The sequence below is a fragment of the Cottoperca gobio genome, chromosome 3, assembly GCF_900634415.1.
Source record: "Cottoperca gobio chromosome 3, fCotGob3.1, whole genome shotgun sequence".
Classification (NCBI taxonomy): domain Eukaryota; kingdom Metazoa; phylum Chordata; class Actinopteri; order Perciformes; family Bovichtidae; genus Cottoperca; species Cottoperca gobio.
Window position 1 is genome coordinate 14,156,277 of NC_041357.1, and position 22,592 is coordinate 14,178,868.

Sequence of the window (22,592 nt, forward strand, 5' to 3'; positions counted from 1 at the left end):
TAAAACCCACTTGAAACTATGACTTTTCAGCCTCTTTATGCTCTCTGTTTTGGTTTTACTAACTGTACTTTCAGCACAATTATGCACATTTACTGTATGGTTGAGTCTGCTCCCATAATGTACGCTAAATGTCCAGCATACAAATCTTCTGAGCAACAAAAAGCCGGTGAAGATTGGACTCGTCAGGTGGTCAAATAAAAAGTTGTCTGATGGACGTTTAAGTTGTTTACCAATTAATTAGTATTAAGTATATATTTATTTTATTTTCTGAGAGTGACATGAGGAGAATAATACCACGCTTAACTTGCTTAACTTAACTTAGCATAACGACTGGAAGCAGGGGTTAACAGCTACCCTGGCTCCGCCTGAAGTTAATCAATGCTTTAAAAACGACAATAGTTATTTTGATACAAAGTGTATGGCTATAATTTATCACAGAGAATTTGTTAAATTTATACATGCAAAACACAAGACAAATTTGGAGTAAATGTATATTCACAACATTTTGTATTAAAAAAAACCCGACTTGGACTTTAACATCAATGACTCTTCACTTCACTTGGACTTGAGCCTTTTGACTTGAAAATACTCGTTATTCATTCTCAGCAATTCAACAATTAATTCACCAGATCCATTTTGTTTTAATCAATCCGACAGCATCCAATCAAGTTGCAGGAGAGAACCATGAAGTTACTGTTTGCCAGTTGGAAAACATTATACCAAAGCATACAAAAACTATGCAGTGGTCAACAAAAAACAAATTGCAATACGCTGTCAAAATTGGTAAAGGGTGTATTTTGACATAAAGTTTAAAAGATTATGATTTGGGACTTGCCTGTCTTGACTTAAGACCTACTTGTGACTTGTAAAACAATGACTTGGTCCGACCTCTGGGAATAGACAAAACCAGGGTTCTCATTTTTAGTCAACTAGATTTTACTGGTTGAAATGACAGGATGCAGATTTGATCTGTACGTTAGCCACCTAAGCTAACGTAACCTCCATAGGTTGAAAATGCAATGTGAATCCTGCAGGTAAAGAGGTTAGCATGTGGAGAAATTCAAAGCTCAACATGCCTGCTAGTATCAAGGGACAGTTGCTTAGCTATGATTGAATGAACACAGTTTTGGGGAGGGGTTTAACTAGCTGTCAATTCTATAGCAGCAGAGTCAGCAAGTGTATGTTAACAGTGTACGCCAGACTAATATACGTAATGATACTTAGTATGTGTCTGTATTCATTTGGAGATGTAATATAAATATAATATAGAATGTGATGCAAAAATCAATACAACATAATATAGTATAATGCGGTAAATTATTCTATAGCATGGGTTATGAGATGAGACAAGGTGAAATGTAACAATATAGTATAACATAATATACTGTATATATATATATATACAATATGATATGCTTTATTGTATCTTGTTGTATTCAGTTTGCCTTATCTCTTTCATAAAAGCCCTTCTTGGGACGGATGTTGCCCTCTAGCATACACTACAAGCATTGGATAGCTGTTTACTGTTGTATACTGTATCCCTATTGAATAAACCATAAATAAATAAATAGTACAGCTATAGTCAATAGTCAAAACAATCCAAATAAACATAGTCACTCGTAAATAGAGCTAATCAAAATCTTACTTTGTTCGAGGCAAAATGAGACAGATACAGCAGAGGAGACGTGGAGGGGAGTTATAGGCCAGAAACAGGTGGAATTAGAAACCAGGTCAGTGAAAGTACAGGTGTGCTCCAGAGAATCTAGGTCTTCTTAACCACTTACAATGTGGTTTATATGCACCGAGCTTTCAGTATCTAAATTTAGTCCCAGAAAGAAATGTGTATTAAATGGTGTCACCTCAATTTTATTAGTTTAAAAGTATATCTACAGTATATGTCTGTTATTCTTTGAGGAAATGTATTATCTACCTTTGACTCCTATTGTCAGTGCAGTCTACTCATTTAGTACTTTGGTTTCTTTAATGTTTATAATCATGAAGAATATTATAACACTAAATGTACAACATCACAACACAGTAAAATAGTGCACAACAGAACTAACAACACTTTTGTAGTTCCCCTGGCTGGAAGTGGTCTGAAACTTACTGGAACATAATATTAGAGCAGATTCTTGTAAACGTTTAAACAGGAAACCATAGACCCACCACGTACTACTCCATGTCCTTTGAAAATGTCGCACCTAAGCTTGCCACCCAACCTACGAGGAGCAAACAAACAATTCCGATGAGAAAATACCAAGAACTCCAGATGTGGTAATACACAGAAAACGTGTTCCAATGTAAAGACGACTGAAATCATTAGCGTCATGACTGAAATCTACAAGTAATGTTAACAGATTAAGAGAGACAGGATGCAAACTCCATACATTCTGGGTTTTTTAATCTTTCCCATCTTCTTGGAGGGATGCTGCGTGAGAAACCGTCAAGCCAAAAGAACAGGTATTTCATTTAAACATAAATTGTCTTTCAATATTACGGCTGAAAAAACTGTGCTTTTTAATGTGTGGTAAAACAGGAAGCATGCATGTAATCGTTAGTGGCACCCCAGACCTTTTGGGCTGTTTAATTCAAATGAAACAGAGACACAACTCTCTCTAGGTCTTCAGCTGGATACTCTACACCGGCACTACAGAGCTGTGGAGGGGGAAATCTTTATGATGCCGTGCACAGCATCTGTGAACCAGCACAGCCCGATGGTGTGGTCCAGGACTGGAGAAGGCAGAGAAGGAAATGAAGGCACATCCATCGCCTGTGGGATGCAGTTCCGAGCAGAAGCCAAACATTCTGGAAAGTACACATGCAGGTACTAATCATGTTTTTATCCCTAAATGTGTCCCTAACTAATGCACCTGAGAGTAATGTCTTCAAAACAAGTTGTGTAATCACATTGTACAATGTATTTTTATTTGTGATGCTGCATTGGAGAAAATAATGTAGAATTCGATGACGTGGAATGTTTTAAAATAATGTTTATTCACTAGGGCAGTGGTTCCCAACTCGATTCCTTAGAAGACCCCTTTTCTATCATTGAGTAAACTGACAACCCCTGACTATTTGATGAATATTTCATATTATATTCAATGCATAGCAATAATAGTACAGAACAACTGATAAACTGTCAAATGAATCTAAATAGTGAATACAATAACTGGAGGAAGTTTTCTGGAAAGCGTTTCTATTTGTTAGAGTATTTATTTCTTGTGAATATTGCGTCAGAAATGAATTTTCCTCTTATTTTTAGGAACTTTTAATACAATTCTCTGTCTGTAACCCTAACCCTAACCCTAACCCTGTTTAATCAAATGATTATTTCTAAAACCTTAATACATTATATGCATTTCCTAAAGCCATTAGTAGCAACTTTAAAAACCCTTTTCTGTATATTAAATATCAAGTTATGATTGTATTGTGTGTTTGACCACATATGATTGAACTTCTATTATGTGGTCAGATCGTTGCTGTCCAGTGGCAGCTGGTTGTTCTTGTCCCTACAGGTGGTTGAGAGAAACAGTGTGCGATGCCAGCAGGAGGAGAGCAGTGTAAAGCTGACGGTGTATATAGGTGGGCACATCCCCTGCCCAGGTTTCAACTGTAGTAACAACACAGATATCATCTGGTACAAGGTGAAGTACACACATTAACAGGATTATCCATCTCACAATGGAAACATATAAATCACAGAAAAAACTCACAAGTATGTTTCTTACAGGGTAATGAAGCTATGTCAGAGCAATATCGAGAGTTCTGTCTGAAGAGGAATGGGGGGTTATATCTCTGCAAAGTCAAAGAGTATGATACTGAGGTATTTTTCTGTGATAGACAAATAATCGAACAAGGAGTCATATGGACCTTCAGGAGGGCTGTTAACGTCATAGCCATACGTAAGTGCTGTGTGTGTGTGTGTGTGTGTGTGTGTGTGTGTGTGTGTGTGTGTGTGTCACTTAACTTTTCATTTAGTGACATCATCAGGTCAAATTGTAGTCCAATACTTTGGTATACGACAAAATACCTTCAAAACTACATTTCCATTAGTCTCAACAATTTGTGTTTAGTGCAAATTAGGAAATGTTAAAGTAATAACAAGCCAAACTAAGATGTTGAGCATAGTAAACATTATACCCACTTTACCCATTATACCCCTGCATCGGCATGCTAGTATTGGCATGACATTACAACAGAGTAAATTCATACATAAAAAGGAAATACATATAATAATGTGTATTGCATTTCACTTTATTTCTTTGTTTGATTTTGTTTTAATTTAGGCATTTTAAATCGCCCATATACAACTTTCCAAGACGTTTTGTTGAGTGTCTTGATACCTCTCACACATGTAAAGGGTTTTCTTCTTACTTTTTCGTGTTGCCATGTGTCAAAGTAGAGCTCACACAGTACACTAGACAGATTATAATACATAAATGGTGACTTTATTTCCCTTGCCCAAACAGCTGAAAAAGCAAGTTACTCTCCCAGGATTACTTATCCCCAAAGCAACACGACAGAAGAAGTGGAGCTTGGTAAGTATGCTTTGTTATAATCCCACAGCTATTAGTTTAGATTTACATTTAGATGGTTTTCAACCGTTATCAGCCATGTGAAATTGAAAATAAAACATTTGTGAATGCCATGTCTTTTGTCACTCAAAGGTCAAAAACTGTCTGGATGACTCATTTGTTTAATTTTACACATTAGTATGATAGTAATCATTTATTTATATTATCACTTTTATCAGTGCATTATGGGTTGGATTATAATGAGCATGTTTTTGTACTCGTTGCAGGTCAAAGTCACAATTTGAAGTGTAAGGTATATTTTCCTGTTGAGAGAAAGCTTTTGGTGCAGTGGTACATGAATCACGGGGGCAACATGGAGAATATGACTCCACTACACATGGAGAGTCCACAGTAAGTCACTGCAGTCAATGAAGTCTTTTATTATGCATCACTTGTGTTTTGTATATGTATCATTTTGTAAAATTGTATACATGATGATTCATTCAGCTTGCATAATAAGTGTTCATTAGGATGCAAGGGAGATTCATTTATTTGCCGGATTTAGACAGGTGGATGTGAAATTTACAGAGTCCGAGGTCATACGAAGCGCTATCATAGAAGAGGTGACTCCACAACACTTGAAGCACACATATACCTGTATCGCCAACAATACTGTTGGAAACAGCAGTGTCACCATCAGGCTCAAGGAGAAAGTTAAAGGTACTATTTTTTCTATTGTCACCTTCATGTCTTTGTTTTATTCATACTATATTTTGTCACAACATTGTTACATTAAAGCTCAAACTGAAAAAAGTTCAATCCGATAAGGTACAAATATTTAACCAATCCAGTGAGTAAGGTAACTTATTTAAAGTCATTTTAAAACACAAATGTTAACACAGTTGTGTCCCCTGAGTGATACCACTGGTGAAATTGAAATTAAGTTTCATTAGGCAACGTTTAAAGCTGCACAAACCAAGATGTTTATATTTACAAAGGATAACATGACTATGCTTAATATGAAAGGGCTCACTCTTAGTTATGAATCCAGAGATTTATCCCTTGATTCTGTAGCTCTCCAATGCTCGACAGAGCACTTTAGCATCTTTCAGCTAATTGTTTTGGTTTTATGGCTCGCAACTTTGTTTTTAACCGCTGTTTTTAAAACTATACCCATCACCAAATGGTGGGCAGGCAAAGTTAGAAACTAGCTAGTGAAGAAAGTGGTGGAGGTGGAACCAAAACAGAGCTAAAATTAGAATGAATCCAGGATTTACAGTCTTCAGGTGGACACAAACACTAAATGAATGTTAATGATGCTCTGTGTCAGCTGGGTGTGTAACAAAGTAAAGTAACAGTTGGATTACAAGTTCACCATACCACCACCACTTCATGGTGATAATATGTCAATTTTGTTTTTATAGCTTGTTTCCACTGGCACCATTATTGCTGTTAAAGACATAATACAATTTAATGTGCCTATTTTTGACTGGGTTTCAGTAAAATGGCCATCGCTGGTTGGGTACCCCATTGTGTCTTTGCTGCTGGTAGCTGGACTAGGAATCGTTTTGCATGTGAAATGGCTGGAAATACAGCTTATCTACAGATCCCACTTCCAATATGGAAAACATGATGGAGGTCAGAATGCACGCACACACACACACACACACACACACACACACACACACACACACACACACACACACACACACACACACACACACACACACACACACACACACGACAGTCTTATTACTAACTACATCTGCATACAGAACAGATATACACAAGAACAGGTTTAAATTTCTAATGTTGTGGTTTCAAAATTGTCTTTCACGTCGTTCTACACCACCTCTAATCAGATGAGAAAGAGTTCGATGTGTTTCTGTCGTATGTATGGAGCCCTCCATCAGCAGAGGTGGAGGGATTGTTGACCCTTTTCTCCAAGAAAGGACCTGACACAGATATGGAAGGTATGCTAACATCTTCAGTGTATGATATCTTGATTTCATTTTTTTATGTAACTACACTGGTAAGTAAATTAACAATTAGTTTTATCGGCAGCATGTTTATCCAGCATGGACCAGCTGAACACTGAGGAGGGTAAATCTAGACTAGAAGCTCTGCTACCCCAAGTGTTAGAGGACCAGTGGGGGTATCGCCTCTGTCTGCTGGAGAGGGATGTGCTTCCTGGAGGAGGTCAGAGGATTGTGTGTGTGTGTGTGTGTGTGTGTGTGTGTGTGTGTGTGTGTGTGTGTGTGTGTGTTGACGCAAATGTTCCTGATGGTTTCTCCTTTGCATTGCAGCATATACAGATGATGTGGTCGTTTCAATACAGAGAAGCCAAATGCTTATCTGTCTCCTGTCAGCTGACTACCTCTCCAACAGCAATGCTGTGTTTGTGCTGGAGTCGGGAGTCCAGGTAGGCCTACAATTCAGAGAAAGCACAAGACTAACAGTAATTAACATTGGATTCTTTACATCCCTATCAATCCCAAATGACTTGAACACGGCATAAACAGAACAATATAATATAACAATATAATTCATTATTTTAACGGTCTGGGACCCAGATAAGTGGGATAAAATGAATGGATGGATTAGTCAAATAAAAATGATCAGTTTTCATTTATAAGATTTTGCTAAAATGGACACTTTCTTATCAAGTATGAGACAATGATCTTACTGTAGCTAGCAGTTGTGACAGTGTTTGCTACATCTGTTGGCACTGACTGACTTTTAGTCTTTTAGTCCTGACAGCCTGCAGAGAGAAACATTTCATAAGTAACATTACTGCCTTTAGCAGGCTAGAGGATATTTGTAAATTCAGCTTAAGGCTTTTTAATACCTTTGAAGGCTTTTCGCTTTTGAATCAACTGGATGCTTTTTAAGACAGCAGATTATCTGCTGCCATTACTTCAAACATACTTAACTTCCTTTGGCAACACAAACAATACTTAAGGATTTAGATGTGTAGCCCATTAACTACAAATAGCATAAACTTTACTGCCAATCACTTCCCTGACATTACATCAACCTTTGCAGTTGTTCTTCTCTTAACCAGCCAGTCAATATTTTCCATTGATTTTTAGTAGTAGTATGACTAAACAGTACCCCTTATTGCAAGAATCTATTGTCTTCTAGGTCTGAGATCCCAGTAACATAAATCCTGAATGCAATTATCAAATAACGACATTGGTTTCATTTGATCAATTTACTGACATCAATTGATTGCGATGAGTTTTTAAATTTTGATGGATGACACGTTTTTAAAACTATAATTTCAAAACACAACTGACTGATTTGCTACTTGTTCCATATCTTAGGCTTTGCTGCAAACCTCTACCCTCAAACTCCAGCTCATATGGACCAGTAGAGCCTCAGCATCCCTCACCCAGCCGGACCCCCCCCCTCCCCACACTGGTCCAAAGGGCCTTGAGGGTGCTCCCCAGTCTGGATTGGACCTCAGGCAAACCTGCTAAAGCCACCAGCAGTTTCTGGAAGTCTCTGAGGAAGGCCATGCCCGATCAGAGAGTGAAGCCGGCTTCCTTCCATCCAGGACCGATGAACAGACTGTGACCAAAAACATTTTTTCCAACATGATGTACAGCGTATTTATTTTTACAATGCAACTTGTATTACTGCATTCTGCATCATGAAACGGTTCGTAGGTCAGTGCAAGACATGAATGAAGAAATGTGTCGAGGTAATTTCCAAAATGGTAGGGATGCCAAATAATTTAGTCTCATTTTTAAATGTGGGGGGAAAAGTGAGTCACCCTTTATGCCCCTCTCACGTCACATAGTGGTGTGCACTCTGATCTTTAATTTCCATCTGAGCATAAAAAATTATAAATATACAGATGAGAGATTTCTACTAGTACATAAATTAACAAAAAATACCCCAAAAAATTGGATATTCTTAACAATTTACCTTCAAATATTACCGTTTATATGGCTGTTTGTATAGATTTAAGTACAGAACTTGCTGGGAGTTGTAGTTCATGTATCGTCTCAGCAGACATGTCAGCGATAAACATTTCACACAATACAGATCATTCAAAATGTTTATTTGACTGACTTTTAAATATGTATTCAAGAGAGTTCTCAACAGTGGATATTAATGTGATTCATTTGGGCAAGCACAACAGGCAGGCAACCCTCAGTGGAGTTTATGTTTCTGGTCATGGGGATTTTCCAAAAAGTGTCAGGCACTGAGGTACCACATTTATCTGAACTGAAAGGACTGGGGTAATATTTCTGATGTGAAAGTGGTGACGGAAAGTGTTTTTAAAAGTACCTAGTCATTGCTAACTTGCATTTTAACCCCTCGGAAATAATGTATTATGTGTGTTACCAGCTCCCTGGTATCCATGTGAAGGCTGTCTTCACAGTTGTCAACTAAAAACACATTAGCAGTCCTTCCATTGTGAAAATAAAAAAAGTTCACAGCCACATTTTTTTGCCAGATTCAGTGAAGCAGACAGAAATAGAGTATTGACTAAGCAAAACAAGAAATACTGGCACAAAGCTCAAACCAACATAAAACAAAACAAACCAACTGCCTATGAGGTGGCACAGCTGGTGAGAACAAAGGGTTGTACATTGAGGTTGAGAACTGAACGAAAGAAAACAATCCATCTGCACGTCTAGTCTATGCCGCGTGCGCACACACACACACACACACACACACACACACACACACACACACACACACACACACACACACACACGATAACATAACACTTAAACACACACTCCCCATTTGTGGATTTAAAAATAAAACACTATCACACTTCTATGTATATTTTTACACAAATATTTGACAAGCAACATTAAGAGCTCGCTCAGGAGGACCACACCTAACCAGCTTCAGGTAGGGACAAGCATGTCCCAAAAGGGGCATCAGGGCTTTAAGATGCTAGATTTTATCATTAGCCATCAGAAAGCAACATTTTACAGTTTTAACAATATTCTGGCCATTTTGTTTCTCCATCCCCGCATTCTGCACCTCTCATCACAGAGGGTCGACAGACTGGTGCCTCTACTCTCAGTTGGCATCGGCCGGTAGTGGTTAGAAACGTAAACGTGAGCTCGGTCACTGATTATCATAGAAGGCTTAAAGTATTCTTCATTGCATGTCCATAAAGTTGAGAGGATGTTAAAACTGCAGCGGGGAATCATTTGTGCCTTCATAGATATCTCTGACATAGTTTAAACTATACAAAATCATCCATTAGTGACAACAACTGTTGTAGTGATTTATAATTTGTCTGCTTGGGCCTTCATCTTCCTCTCCCAAAGTTTTTTATGATCAGAGAAACCTTGCTTGCCCTTGTTGAAGGAATTGGGTCCTGCAGATGTTGGTGTCTCCCTGAAGGGAGAGCAGATTAGCAACTTCACAAATAACTCAATGTGAATGTTTTGATAAAAAGCAGAAGCTGAGGGAACACTTATAAATGTACACCACGTATACATGTGTATTATACCTGCCAATGTTCTTCATCCTCATCTTTGCTTCTGGGGGCATCTCCTCAGGTTCACTCTGCATGGCAAGACAAAGTCAGTCAGCCTCTGCATATTTGTTGTTTGTGGATTTGTCAACCACAACATTATTGTGTACGTGTGTGCACTTACATCATCTTCGTCAAAAACAGACGCCAGCCCTGACTTTTTTGGAGGGACTGACGGTGCAGGTTCTTTGGGTTTCTAGAACAGAATGGGGATACAAGATTTAGGGAAACGAAAAAGCATCACACCTCTTCACTATCTTCATAAAATGCAAAAGAGAAGCTGGTTAAACATATAAAATGTGAGGATTTGCAGCCTTTTTTTTTTACTTAATTGATTAGTTCTATCAATCGACAGTATGTGTTCTATCAATCGACAGTATGTGTTCAAGACCATTATTACGCATTGTGACAAACTCACTGTTGCTGCAAGTTTAATGGATATGGGGTTCGACTTCTTCCCCATCGGACTGCTCATGCTAAAGCCTATCTTGGAGAGTTTGCGGGGTGCCGGTGGGTCTGCTGATTCGTCGTCATCTTCAGGTGTGAGATGCTGGGATGTGCGTTTGACTGCGGTCCCTTCTCCTCCCACAGAGCTACAAGAGACAGGCTTAGTTTTCACTCTGTCTCCCTCCTCTTGCGGCCCTGCTTGAGGAAAGACAACTCAACAAGGTGAACAACCGTTTCCTGGGAACTGGAGAATAATAAAAGCCATCACCTTTACCTGTGTGGCTAATGTTACTTTTTAAGAGATTAACTAACCAAAGATGACAGATTCTTACCATTTAACTTACAGTTTTAAAAGTCCACCTAGGGACTGTGTGTGCAGAAACTACCTACAATATTAGGGTTTAAGTTAACCCGTGAATAGTGTACGTAGGGTCTGAGAGCAGATAATAATAACACTGTTACTCATAAGAGGGTCATCCTTATATTCCCAGGGCCCTATGTTCTTGATATAAACTAACCTTGTAAGAGATTAGTAAAGGCTATCTTCATTGATTAAATTGAAAAACATCAAAGGGAAATGGACGTTTCAAATTAAATTTGAATGGGAAAATCCATTCAGCCACTGTGGAGCCATCAATTCATAAATCAGACTTTGAGCAAAAGTCAAGAAAACTGCTTTGCCCGCAAATTTGAGGGCGTAGGTTTTAAGGAGTTAACACATCTGTAAGGTTAGGTGGGTAATTTCAACATATTGACCGAGGGAAACATACATTGAACATTTGACCTAGGGGACAAAATGTTGCTAAGAACATTAACCCCTTTGAAAGGTCTCCTTAATGTGTCATGCCAAAGGGATATTAACTTTGGGAACATAGGACCCTAGGAACATAGATGCACTCCCCTTATATGGTGTTAACCAGCGCTAACTGTTATAAGTTAGCTTTTTGCACACTAGCTAGGCTAACAAGAGACCTTTCTGCTATTAACGTTAGCAGTAACTTTAGCCCGGTAGTTAATTTAGAGCCAGCGCCATTTCCATAGCCAAATAGGTAACGTAAGGACAACGTAAACTGTTACTTCGCATTAGCATTTGCAGCTAGCCAATGATACGTAGCTAACATTGAGTTAGCTTAGTGGAGTTTTACTAACGTTTCCTCTGTTAACATTAGCTGGGATCGTGTTTTAATGGATATGCAGCAAATCGAGCCAACGCTAAATACTGATTATTTTTCAACCACATTTTAGACGTTAAAACAGCTCAAATATCACCTCCGTCGTCGGTGCCACCGCTTCTGTTATGCTCGTAATCCGCCATAATAATTTCTTCTGTGTGTGAAATGTACCAGTTTAAACCGCTAGTCTTCTTCAAGCGCTGTGTGACAGACATGCTGCGTTCACTACATACTGTTATAAGAGAAGAACAAGGAAATAGAGATGTAAATAACTATTTGCGGTGAAAAATAAGATCCTACAAGGGAGTGAAATAATAGGTCCAAAAATCTTTTTTCACTAATAATAATAATAATAATAATAATAATAATAATAATAATAATAATAATAATAATAATAATAATAATAATAATAATAATAATAAGCTTTATTTGTATAGCACCTTTCATACAAGAATTACAGCCCGAAGTGCTTCACAGCAAAAAACAATAAGTACAAGGACAGAATAAGAGCATTTACAGTACAATAATCACAGTGTAGATGTAAATGAGTCTGAAGTACCATTCTAAAAATAGCCGAATTAAAATAGTATAAAATAGCAGATAAAATAGCAGATAAGATTGCAGAATTAAAATAATATAATATAGCAGAATTAAAATTGTATAAAAATAGCTGAATTAAAATAGCAGATAAAATAGGAGCCTTTACACATTGTTTGACATTTTCATTATGCCTTTGTCTGTACTTTCATCTATATTTGTCTTTGCAAATAATCCACATACTTTCTTCCTATCCCTGTTCTCTGCTTCCTTCTCCCATAACATAAACTGTCTTTTATGTTCTTCCATTGTTTTCAACGCTTCAGATTTAATCTTTCTGTTTGACATTACATTTTCCTCTTGCTCTCTCAAACTTTCTTACTTCCTCAACACTAAATGATCCTCCTTCAGGAAAACCAAGCATAAAAATGTATGAAATCATTTAAATTAGTTTAAAGTGGCTAAGATAAAAATATATAAAATATAACCATTAAAAGGCTGAAGTAAAGAGATATGTTTTTAGCTTACTTTTGAAGATATTGAGCGAGCTTGCCTCCCTAATGTCTGCAGGTAAAGTGTTCCATAGCTTTGGTGCATAATTGCAAAAGGCTGCATCCCCAATTTTCTTTTGGATGTTTCTGGGAGCATTTAATAAACCAGTAGTAGATGATCGTAATGTTCTTGGGGACACATCATTTATTAGAGAGTTGGCAGTGTAACTTGGTGCGATTCCGTTTAGGGCTTTGTATACAAGACCTTAAAGTCAATTCTAAAAGTTACTGGAAGCCAGTGTAGAGCAGCTAACACTGGACTGATGTGGTCTCTCCTCTTGGTTCTAGTCAGCAGCCTCGCTGCAGAGTTTTGGATGAGCTGAAGTCTCTCCGTTGTTTTTTTTGGAAGGCCGGTAAAGAGTGCATTACAGTAATCGAGTCGGCTTGAGATAAAAGCATGGATTAGTTTTTCTGCATCCTTTTGATTTATAAATTGTCTGATTTTAGCTATATTTCTAAGGTGGAAGAATTATGTTTTTGTCACCTTGTTTATGTGGGATTTAAAGCTTAGATCTGAGTCTATGATAACACCAAGACTTGTAACTTTAGGTTTAATCAAAGGAGTAACTTTCCCCATGTTATTCAGCATCATCTCTCTTTTTGTTACAGGACCTACTGGTAGGATTTCAGTTTTGTTCTCATTTAATTTTAAGAAATTATTGCTCATCCATTTATTTATTGCTGACAGACAGGTGGTGATGGAGTTAACAGCTGTAGCATCATTTGGTTCAGCAGAGATGTACAGTTGCGTGTCATCCGTGTAGTTATGGAAGCACACATTGTGTTCTCTAATGATGTCCCCCAGTGGTAGCCTGTATAGGGAGAACAGTAATGGACCGAGGCAGCTCCCTTGTGGAACTCCAAAGTGGGCATCATGCTTCTCTGACACATGATCTCCAAGCCTGACAAAATACTTTCTCCCTTTGATATATGTTCTGAACCAGTTTAATACACAGTTAGAAAGACCAACCAGTTTTTCTAGACGATCAATTAGGATGTCATGGTCGATCGTGTCAAATGCTGCGCTTAGGTCTAGCAGGATAAGAATTGAGACCTTGTTTGTGTCAGAATTTAGTCTGAGGTCACTAATTATTTTAGTCAGAGCAGTTTCGGTACTGTGGCATGCTCTGAAGCCTGATTGAAATTCCTCCAGGATGTTGTTTTCTTTAAGAAAGGAGTTTATTTGGACCGAGACTATTTTTTCTAGTATTTTGGTGATGAATGGAAGGTTAGATATTGGCCTATAGTTGGTCAGCGTATTACTGTCTAGGTTAGGTTTCTTTAGCAAGGGTTTTATAACGGCTGTTTTGAAGACGTCTGGGAAGATACCCGTTAGAAGAGAGGTGTTTATAATATGTAGGACGTGACATGAAATGTAAAACGTAATGATCAATGTCTGTCTATTTAAACTGTCTGATGATAATCTTAGTGTCTGTAATAAGATTCAGAGCATATTATTAGGTCAAAATACAGCAGGGGTGTCAAACTCAATCACAGAGAGGGCCACAATTAAAAACTGGGACTACGTCGAGGGCAAAACACGGTCCACATTTATTGAACAGGATAGACATATTGGATAAAGTGCAAAAAGATATGGAACATATTTAGGTAGGCTACATTCTCCTTGTATGCACATGTGTCAGAGCCAGATCTCTGGAATCTTTTCTTAGCTGCCAGTTTAATGTTTGGGGTTCTGTGGAAACCCTCAGGGAGTGAGGTGTGCATCAGTAGGACGACTCCTGGGTGGGTTTTTGTTCATCTTCATCACAGAGAAAAGCTGCTCACACAGGTATGTACTTCTAAACATGCAAAGCATCTGAGCGGCATGAAGCAGTTCAATTTTAATTTCTGAGTTGCAAAGTCGGCAAATGCTCTTAGTTTATCAGCAGAATGTGCAGTCGGGAACACAGCGGTGGAGATGGTTGTCAGTGTTTGGAAACACGCAGTGACCAAAGTTTCCTTGCTGCATCAGAGTCTCCCACAGGCAGCTTGGTTTGGAAAGCTCTCACTGCATCATACATGTCCGTGATCACACGGTCCTGAAGCTGGAGGTTTAGAGCAGTGAGAGGCACAAACAGGCCAGCTCACATCGCCACTTTTCGTCCCAGAGATCTGTGGTGTCTTTCCCTTTGCTTTCCAAAAACTGGCAGATTTCCTCATGCAACTCGAAAAATCTATTCAGCACTTTCCCTCGACTCGCATCGCCATGTTCAGAATGTGTCTCCTCAGGAAAAGACTTAAATTGGCTCTTATAAAGTTAACTATCTGTGTTACGGTGCTTAGTACTGTGACGGCCTCAGAGGTGGCCTTGTCCTGTCCTTCCCATGTTGTGTGCTTAACCTGTGTTTCGGGAGGTTGATTGGTGGAGCTGAGACCTTGTCATCTCCTCATCACTGATTCAGCACACCTGAGCAGGCTGGGCTCAGGCTATAAAGAGACCTGCAAGATCTTCTCTGTCTCTTTGATTGGGCCTGCCGCCTACTATTTATATTTATATTGTGCTTGTGCTTTGTGGATCATTTTACTTAAATTAAACCATATAGAAAAGTTATTTGATTGTGTGGTCTCCCTCCTTGTCACCTCCTCTCGAGCCAGGTTGTGACAGTACATGTTCCATTTTCAGAGGAGCCAGGTTCACCGTGTGGCAAGTGTGATGCCTTAGAAAAGCACAGAAAAGCAAGTTTACAGAGGACTTGAAGTATATGATGCTATGAGAATTTGTACTGCAAGTGAAAGTGTTCCGGCTGCAGGAGTCAATTCTTTACAATCTGTTCTCAAAAATCTCATGTATTAATTTATTTACCGGCTTAATGACTCTGAAATCATTTTGGGGTTGTCTCTTTGTAGAAACATTATTTCGTATTGTGCTTTTGTTATTTTGTTATTTATTATATGTAATGTATTGTCATTTATCTGGACCCTGAGTGTTTAATAAAGTTGTTGAATTTATTAATTGATTGAATGAAGTACAATCTTGGCATATATTTTTGCAGACAATGCAGCACAATGGAAAAGGGGAAGGGATCTTATTATCTACTACCTTGTGCTCTTCTTCTGTTTATCTGATTTTCTTTCTTTTGCTTGTTTTTTTATTTTTTATTCTCTGGATTGTAAGTATATCTCGATTGTTTATTTTTTGTGTTATAAATATATAATCCACCAGACTAGTGTTTTGTGGATCGAGCAGCAGTAGGTGGCGGTAATGCACTTTATACGCCGGTTGCCCGCCGCTGTTAAAACAACAAGAAGAAGATGGGGGAGATATGACAGTAAGCTAATTTGGTAAACAGACAGCTAGCTGGTAAGAATAAAGACGTTACGCCACCAATTTTAGCATATTCAGTTTGTTATGTGTAGCTGTTTATTGTGTCAGGTAGTTAATTAAAATTACATCGTGATTGGGGCTAACGTTAAACATAGACGTGAATGTCGCATAGTGGTTGTTAGCCTGGCTGTTGCTAAGCTTACGTTAGATGTTGGTGATGTTAGCTAACAATAAACGTTTGTTGACACTTTGTTAGTCTTACCATATGTTTCTCTACACTGAACCAAAAGGTTATCTCGCAGGTTGCCTTCAATTATAAATAATTTAGCTAGTAAGTAATATTACATTATTTTCTGTATTTCTCTGTCTGGTTGTCTCTCAAATAACTTGTATTTGTCCTCTTTCTCCCAGGCCCTTAAAAGCTTGGTGTTAAACAATGTACCAGTCAAGATGGGGCAGACCCTGTGCATATGCTCCCGTGGCTCCATCACCATTGATAACAAAAAATATTACTTTGTCCAGAAACTAGACGAAGGGTAACACAACATTTTGACATTGTTAGTTTTAAAAACGCCACATAATTTCAGTTTACGTGTGGAAATCCCATAAAAAGACGAACATCAATTGATCCTACAAGTCAAAGCCTGATATAGACTATTGCTCTGAGGTCCATTGTTGTCCAAACACTTTTAAAAACACATCACTGAACTTCAGTGTTGCACTGGGTGACATCTTTCTTCATTACAATAAACACAGGCACATTAGGTTATTTTGAATCAATCTTGCATATACCGTCCTGCTGCAGGTAATACAAACTATCAAACAAAATCTCAGTTGAAAAGAGTCTACAGAATGCACTATGTATTCCTCTTTGATGAACATCTCTGAAAAATGTGGGTCCAGCTGTCATGGGAAATTATTTAGCCTTTTAAAAAGTGAAACCGTAATTGTGACTTGTTTTCAAAGATTGACGTCTTCAGTAGGAACAAAGGCTGAGAGTATGGAGAGATGGACAAATGCATTGTTGATCTTGGTCTATTTATGGGATTTGTTGACAATAACAAAAATTAATAATTTTCCTTTTATAGTACAATTAAGACTGATATGCTCCTCTGTGTCCTCTCCTCAGGGGGTTCAGTTATGTTGATCTGGTAGAAGGGGCAAAGGATGGGCGCTTCTACGCCCTGAAGAAGATCCTGTGCCATGACCGTGAAGGCCGTCAGGAGGCTCAGACAGAGATGGAGATGCATCAGATTTTTAATCACCCCAACGTCTTGAGCCTGGTCGCACACACCTTTGTTGATCGTGGAGGCAAGACTGAAGCCTGGTTACTGCTGCCTTATATTAGAGTAAGTTGGTGCAGCAGCTAGTATGCCCAAAATAACCCTGTGGGAAATGATCTGATTCTGATGTGTTTGTGTGAACAGAAAGGCAGTCTGTGGTCTGTTCTGGAGAAACTAAGGGACAAGGCAAGCTCAATGCCTGAAAAACAGATTTTGCAAATCTTTCGTGGTATCTGCTCTGGACTCAAGGCCATTCATGAAAAGGGCTATGCACACAGGTAATCACGCCCGCACCAACATCTCTGCAGGCTAATATAGATCTTGCCTCATAAAGTCGTCCAAAATAGAAATACCTGATGATTTTGATACATTCTTTATTGGCACTCAATCTCTCTAACAGGGAGACATCATGATGCCTACAATCTCAATATGAATTATTTTAGTTTACTAAATGCAGAGAGCTCTTATTGTAGCAATTAGTGCTCAAAATGGACCTCCAATATTAACATCTTGTACTATGCCCAAATGAATCAAAGTTAGAAAGGAAACAGGTTTTTATTATTATTATTTAGGTCTCGAAATGAACAATTATATGTTAAAAGTGAATTGCAACCCTTTGCCATATTGAATGTTTTATTGATCAAGTGAAATGGCTTATTTTTGTAAACCACAGTGGAGACTTGCATTCAGTTTGTTTCATTCGGTCGTTTGGGATAAAAACTCTGCAAAGGTGCCACTTAATGTTGAGCACCTAGTTTGGCTCAGTATAGTGTATTACGGTTTATATAACAAAAGTATTCAGCATATTGTGGCTGTTCATTCAACTTGTAAAATCTGTATATTGTCAACAACATTTAACTTAACAGAGAATATGTTATATGTTATCAGTCATGTTAATATTTACTCACTTTTACAAAAGGCAACTTTTGTGTGTTCCGTTTTTTTGTATTCACACACTTGAAATGACACAGACACATCTGAGCACATTCTGTGTCTGTTTTTCAGAGACCTGAAGCCTACAAATGTGCTTCTGGACGAGGATGATAGGCCACTTCTGATGGACCTGGGCTCGATGAACCGTGCCAGGATTGAGGTAAGGGCACAGAGTCCATGAAGAGTTTGTAATATTTTAATATTTGATCAGTTTATAAGCATGGATTCTATTGATCAAACACCAAAGCCCAAATTAAGTGAAATTGAAACCTAAGGTCAGTCACATCCCCACAGTCTGTCCGTTCATCAAAAGCAAAGTGCTGTGTGGTTTGTGAGGTCGGGCTCTTGCTGTGTAAGAACAGAGTGCATCACTACCATTATTTTGTCTGCTGATATTAAATAGGAATGTTGAACATGTTAAATGTTGCAGAGTAGTTTTTATTATGAAATGTCAAAAATCTTTGTTATCTACAAGAAAGTGGTCTTAAGATTAAGGCCAAGAGTTTAGACAAATGGCATTATTATTATTATTATTATTATTATTATTATTATTATTATTATTATTATTATTATAACTTAGTATTTAGTAACAACGTATTATTGTGCAGTTAATGTAAATACTCACTATACTCAACATTATTCTAGAAAGAAAATCCAAACTTCCGCCTCTAGATGGCAGAGTAACATTTTTAATGGCAATGAACCACATATTCAAAATATCATGAGTCACATCGTTGTACAGCTTTAAACTGCTGTTTTGTTTAATTCCCTCTACACAAATGAAATAATTGCAACAGATAGAGTTGCATTTATTTAGACGCTTTTAACACAAGCAACTTAAAATAAGTGCATTCAACCATGTGGGTACAACCCCAAAAAGAGCAAGAATCAAGAGTTTGTAAAGTTTTACCATAGAATAAGTATTTACACAATATTTCAAAAATAATAGGCAATGTACAGCTGTCTATGTTGTTAAATGCTTATCTTCTCAACATTAGGTCCTGTAAATGATCCTAACCCTGTGATGAATTTAAGGAAACTGGGTTAATTTCAGGTTCGAGGAACCAGAGAAGCCATGACCATACAGGACTGGGCAGCCCAGCGCTGTACCATTTCCTACAGGGCTCCTGAACTCTTCAATGTAGAGAGCCATTGCATTATAGATGAGCGAACTGATATCTGGGTAAATGCTTGTATTCTTCATTCCTTTTGGGCTTTTCTGTGTTGTGCATGTTGTTTTCTTAAGTGACATCAGTAAGTTTTTGAAACCAAGTGCTAATGTTACTGTGGATCATTCACTGACTACTTCCCATACTCCTCCAGTCACTCGGCTGCGTGCTCTACTGCATGATGATATTGGAGGGGCCGTATGACATGGTATTTCAGAAGGGGGACAGCGTTGCCCTGGCTGTCCAGAATCCAGTGACCATCCCACAGTCTTGCAGGTCAGTCTTCAGACTAACTGTTGATGTATCACTTTCTATCACTGCCCTCTGCACTCTGACCAGGAAATCTCACTTCCGGTTATTCTGTGAACAGAATTCATATTAATAATGATCCTGTGATTGGTGTTAATAATGCTGGTGCTGAAGTTTAAAAGTCATTTAATGAGGTTTTTATGATGAGTACAGATCAAACTTAAGTTCTAATTTGGTGTCTGTTTGTCTTGCCCCAGTTACTCGGAGGGCCTGCAGATGCTGCTGAGCTCCATAATGGTGTCCAATCCCCAGGAGAGACCGAACATCAACTGGGTTCTTGACCAGGTACAAGATCTGCAGACTTGCAGCCCCAACACGCAAACCAACATGGTCTGATGTTGGACGGTGTACTGGATGGGGGATCTCGGAAACCTTTGCACACATAAATGAACGTTGTTTATTTTTAGCTTGAAAATATTTTTCTTTTATTTATTGACTTGAGTGTAAAAGTTTAGGTGCAGACTTTCACTCAGCTTGGGGAGCTTGGCAACATTAGCAGCTTTTAGTGTGAATGGTCCGATCCAGCCTGCGTACAACAGCGGACTCCTGTAGTTATAGACTTGATCTGAAAAATCTGGAAGGCCTTAAATGTAACCTGCAATATAATGCTTTTGCCAAGGGCGAAATGTTGCTTCTAATACAAAGCAGCTTTACCTTGTAATCTTAAAGGGATAGTTCGACATTTTGCAAATTACACTTTGCTTTCTCTGAGAGTTGCATGAGAAGATAGATACCACTCTCATGTCTGTCCGTTCAATGTCAAGCTACAGCCAGTCTGTTAGCTTAGCTTAGCATAAAGACTGGAAAGAATGGGATACGGCGAGCCTGGCTCTGTCCAAATGTAATAAAATCTGCCTACAAGCACTTCAAAAACTACTTAATTGTCATGTTATATCTTGTTTATTTCATCTGTACAAAAACCAAAGTGTAAAAATGTGGTGGTTTTATACTTTTTGTTTTGTTTTGATGGATTAAACAAACAAGACATAACGTGATAATTGCTTTAGATGTACTGGTATGGGAGATGTTTTACCTTTGGACAGAGGCTAGCCGTTGGCCTCTGTTTCCAGTCTTTATGCTAACCTAAGCTAACCGGCACCTTCCTGTAGCTTTTGCGGTTAAGCTTATTTCTTAAAGTGTTGAATATTAAATAAGCAAAAGGATGACATAAAAGCATTGCCAAACTTTCCGGTGGATGAAAGCTACCTGAGTTCTTCAATACATATCAGATTTCATTCCCTACCAAGAAGAATTCTTTTTTTTTTTTTTTAATTTTTTTTTTTTATATGATTCCTGAGGTTTTTTTTTTGTGTGTGTGTGTTACATCTTGTGGTTACACATGTGTGCTGTAATCACCAATATACAACTTGGCCTTCAGCTTTTCTCCTCACCTTCACGCGTACTGTTTGTCTTTACTGGGGGAAAGATGAGAGGCAGAGTACTCCTCACCTGCAATGCTGCATTTAAACACACAGAGGTGCTCCATCATCGCAGACCCCTGCTCCACATATGGCCGTGGAGATGTTTCTGTCTGTACAGTTGATAATGTGTGAATGGGCTCTTTTGTAATACACAGCAAAGAGTGTCTGCTTACATAAAAAGAAAACAAATCTTCAAGGAGAAGGGGTCAGGTGTTACTGTAACTGTACTTTAATAATAGAAAATGAACTTTTAAGGAATTACTTGTTTTTATTAATTAACTCAAAGTTAACCTTCACTTTTCACTGTATTGTGTTTTCAGACAATATTTTCCATTTCAGGTCTGCTTGTGTTAAATTCTGGGTTTCCTGTCATGTGTGAATGAGGTCTCACACTTTTGTTCTCTCAGGGTTAACCCACATTTTAAAAGGTCTGACAGTCTGAAGTAGTCGACCTAAATGGTACTTTCTTTTTTTTTAAGTACCAGTGTGTAGGATTTATTAGCAGAAATGGAACATAATATTCATAACGTTTTCATTAGAATATAATCACTAAAAACAAAGAGTTGTTGTGTTTTCGTGACCTTAGAATGAGCCCTTCATATGTACATAGGGAGCGGGTCCTCTTCCATGTTGTCATCCATGTTTCTTCAGCCGCCCAAAACAACAAACCACACTCTGGCTCCAGAGCCTTTCACACTTTTCCTTTTCCTAAATGCCACCATAGTTTTCCAACCCGCTTGGAAAAGGAGGGGTGAGCGTAGGTATTCAGTTGGTTGCAATCTGCTGCAACCTTACCTTTTAGATGCCACTAACTCCTACACACTGGACCTTTTTAAAAACATTTAATAAAATAATACTTTGGGCATTTCAGTTGAGATGATTCCTTTTGTGGCTCTGTAATGTGATGATATTGGACCATATTAGAACTGAAGAAATCCTTGATAGTTAACTTATACAGTAAATTGTTGGAAAGGTAATTGGCATACTGTTTAAATATATTATCTTTTTAATGCAAAGTTCGGATATGTCAGATGACTATGAATTTTAGTGTTGTTAATGGCAAACTAATACTGGTATCACGCAAACGTTTTTTTTTTTTTTTTAATGTACTGATGGAGTTCACAGATAATAAGTAAGAGTGTGTTTTATTATGGAAAATTCTGTTGAAATTCTGTTTCATCTCTTATTCACTGCACAGTAAAGGATAAATAATTATTAAATATGTAGCACTCTGTACACACTTTTTATTATAATTGTGAAATAAAACCGCATCCTTCACTAAAAAGCAGTTGTTCAAGAAAAGTATGTGAATCAAAACTCAATCACCCGGTCAGCCTGATATACATAATATTGCTGAAAGTATTTGGACAGCACTTGTAATGAGTTGGTTCAGCTGCAAAGAATCGAGCATACAGCTATAAAATTTCCATCGACAAACATTTGCCGTAAAATAGTGTTGTACTGAAGAGCTCAGTAAAT

The 22,592-nt window shown here is 38.1% G+C and overlaps 3 protein-coding genes across 5 annotated transcripts; 2 read left to right on the forward strand and 1 right to left on the reverse strand.

Moving 5' to 3' along the window:
* Positions 1–2,225: 2,225 nt before the first annotated feature.
* On the forward strand, positions 2,226–9,241 carry LOC115028306 (interleukin-18 receptor accessory protein-like). The gene is given in 13 exon segments (XM_029462030.1): positions 2,226–2,460; positions 2,620–2,824; positions 3,473–3,644; positions 3,731–3,902; positions 4,470–4,538; positions 4,802–4,925; positions 5,080–5,234; positions 6,015–6,152; positions 6,377–6,487; positions 6,579–6,713; positions 6,821–6,936; positions 7,841–7,918; positions 7,920–9,241. Coding segments are annotated over 13 exon segments (1,737 nt in total). The 5' UTR covers positions 2,226–2,372; the 3' UTR covers positions 8,094–9,241.
* Positions 8,567–11,867, reverse strand: pcnp (PEST proteolytic signal containing nuclear protein). 2 transcript variants are annotated; one of them, XM_029462049.1, is made up of 5 exons: positions 11,743–11,867; positions 10,445–10,668; positions 10,151–10,222; positions 10,003–10,058; positions 8,567–9,867 (listed from the first exon to the last, which is right to left on the reverse strand). In XM_029462049.1, the coding sequence occupies exons 1-5, from the start codon at positions 11,858–11,860 to the stop codon at positions 9,828–9,830; spliced, it is 510 nt and encodes a 169-aa protein (XP_029317909.1). In that variant the 5' UTR covers positions 11,861–11,867; the 3' UTR covers positions 8,567–9,827. The 2 variants fall into 2 exon arrangements, with proteins under 2 accessions (XP_029317909.1, XP_029317902.1); XM_029462042.1 differs by having other exon boundaries at positions 8,567–9,887.
* A 4,048-nt stretch (positions 11,868–15,915) lies between these two features.
* Positions 15,916–21,983, forward strand: stk16 (serine/threonine kinase 16). 2 transcript variants are annotated; one of them, XM_029428665.1, is made up of 8 exons: positions 15,916–16,002; positions 16,410–16,534; positions 17,128–17,347; positions 17,426–17,559; positions 18,287–18,374; positions 19,269–19,397; positions 19,538–19,659; positions 19,890–21,983. In XM_029428665.1, the coding sequence occupies exons 1-8, from the start codon at positions 15,997–15,999 to the stop codon at positions 20,026–20,028; spliced, it is 963 nt and encodes a 320-aa protein (XP_029284525.1). In that variant the 5' UTR covers positions 15,916–15,996; the 3' UTR covers positions 20,029–21,983. The 2 variants fall into 2 exon arrangements, with proteins under 2 accessions (XP_029284525.1, XP_029284526.1); XM_029428666.1 differs by having other exon boundaries at positions 15,931–16,034; positions 19,890–20,028.
* Positions 21,984–22,592: the final 609 nt, after the last annotated feature.

Coding starts and splice junctions, on each gene's coding strand:
- stk16 (XM_029428665.1), top strand. Junction 16,535..17,127: donor GTCCAGAAACTAGACGAAGG/GTAACACAACAT, acceptor TCCTCTCCTCAG/GGGGTTCAGTTATGTTGATC. Junction 17,348..17,425: donor TACTGCTGCCTTATATTAGA/GTAAGTTGGTGC, acceptor TTGTGTGAACAG/AAAGGCAGTCTGTGGTCTGT.
- pcnp (XM_029462042.1), bottom strand. CDS start 11,860: ATGTCTGTCACACAGCGCTTGAAGAAGACTAGCGGTTTAAACTGGTAC. Junction 10,669..11,742: donor CGGTGGCACCGACGACGGAG/GTGATATTTGAG, acceptor TTCCTCAAGCAG/GGCCGCAAGAGGAGGGAGAC. Junction 10,223..10,444: donor CCATTAAACTTGCAGCAACA/GTGAGTTTGTCA, acceptor ATTCTGTTCTAG/AAACCCAAAGAACCTGCACC.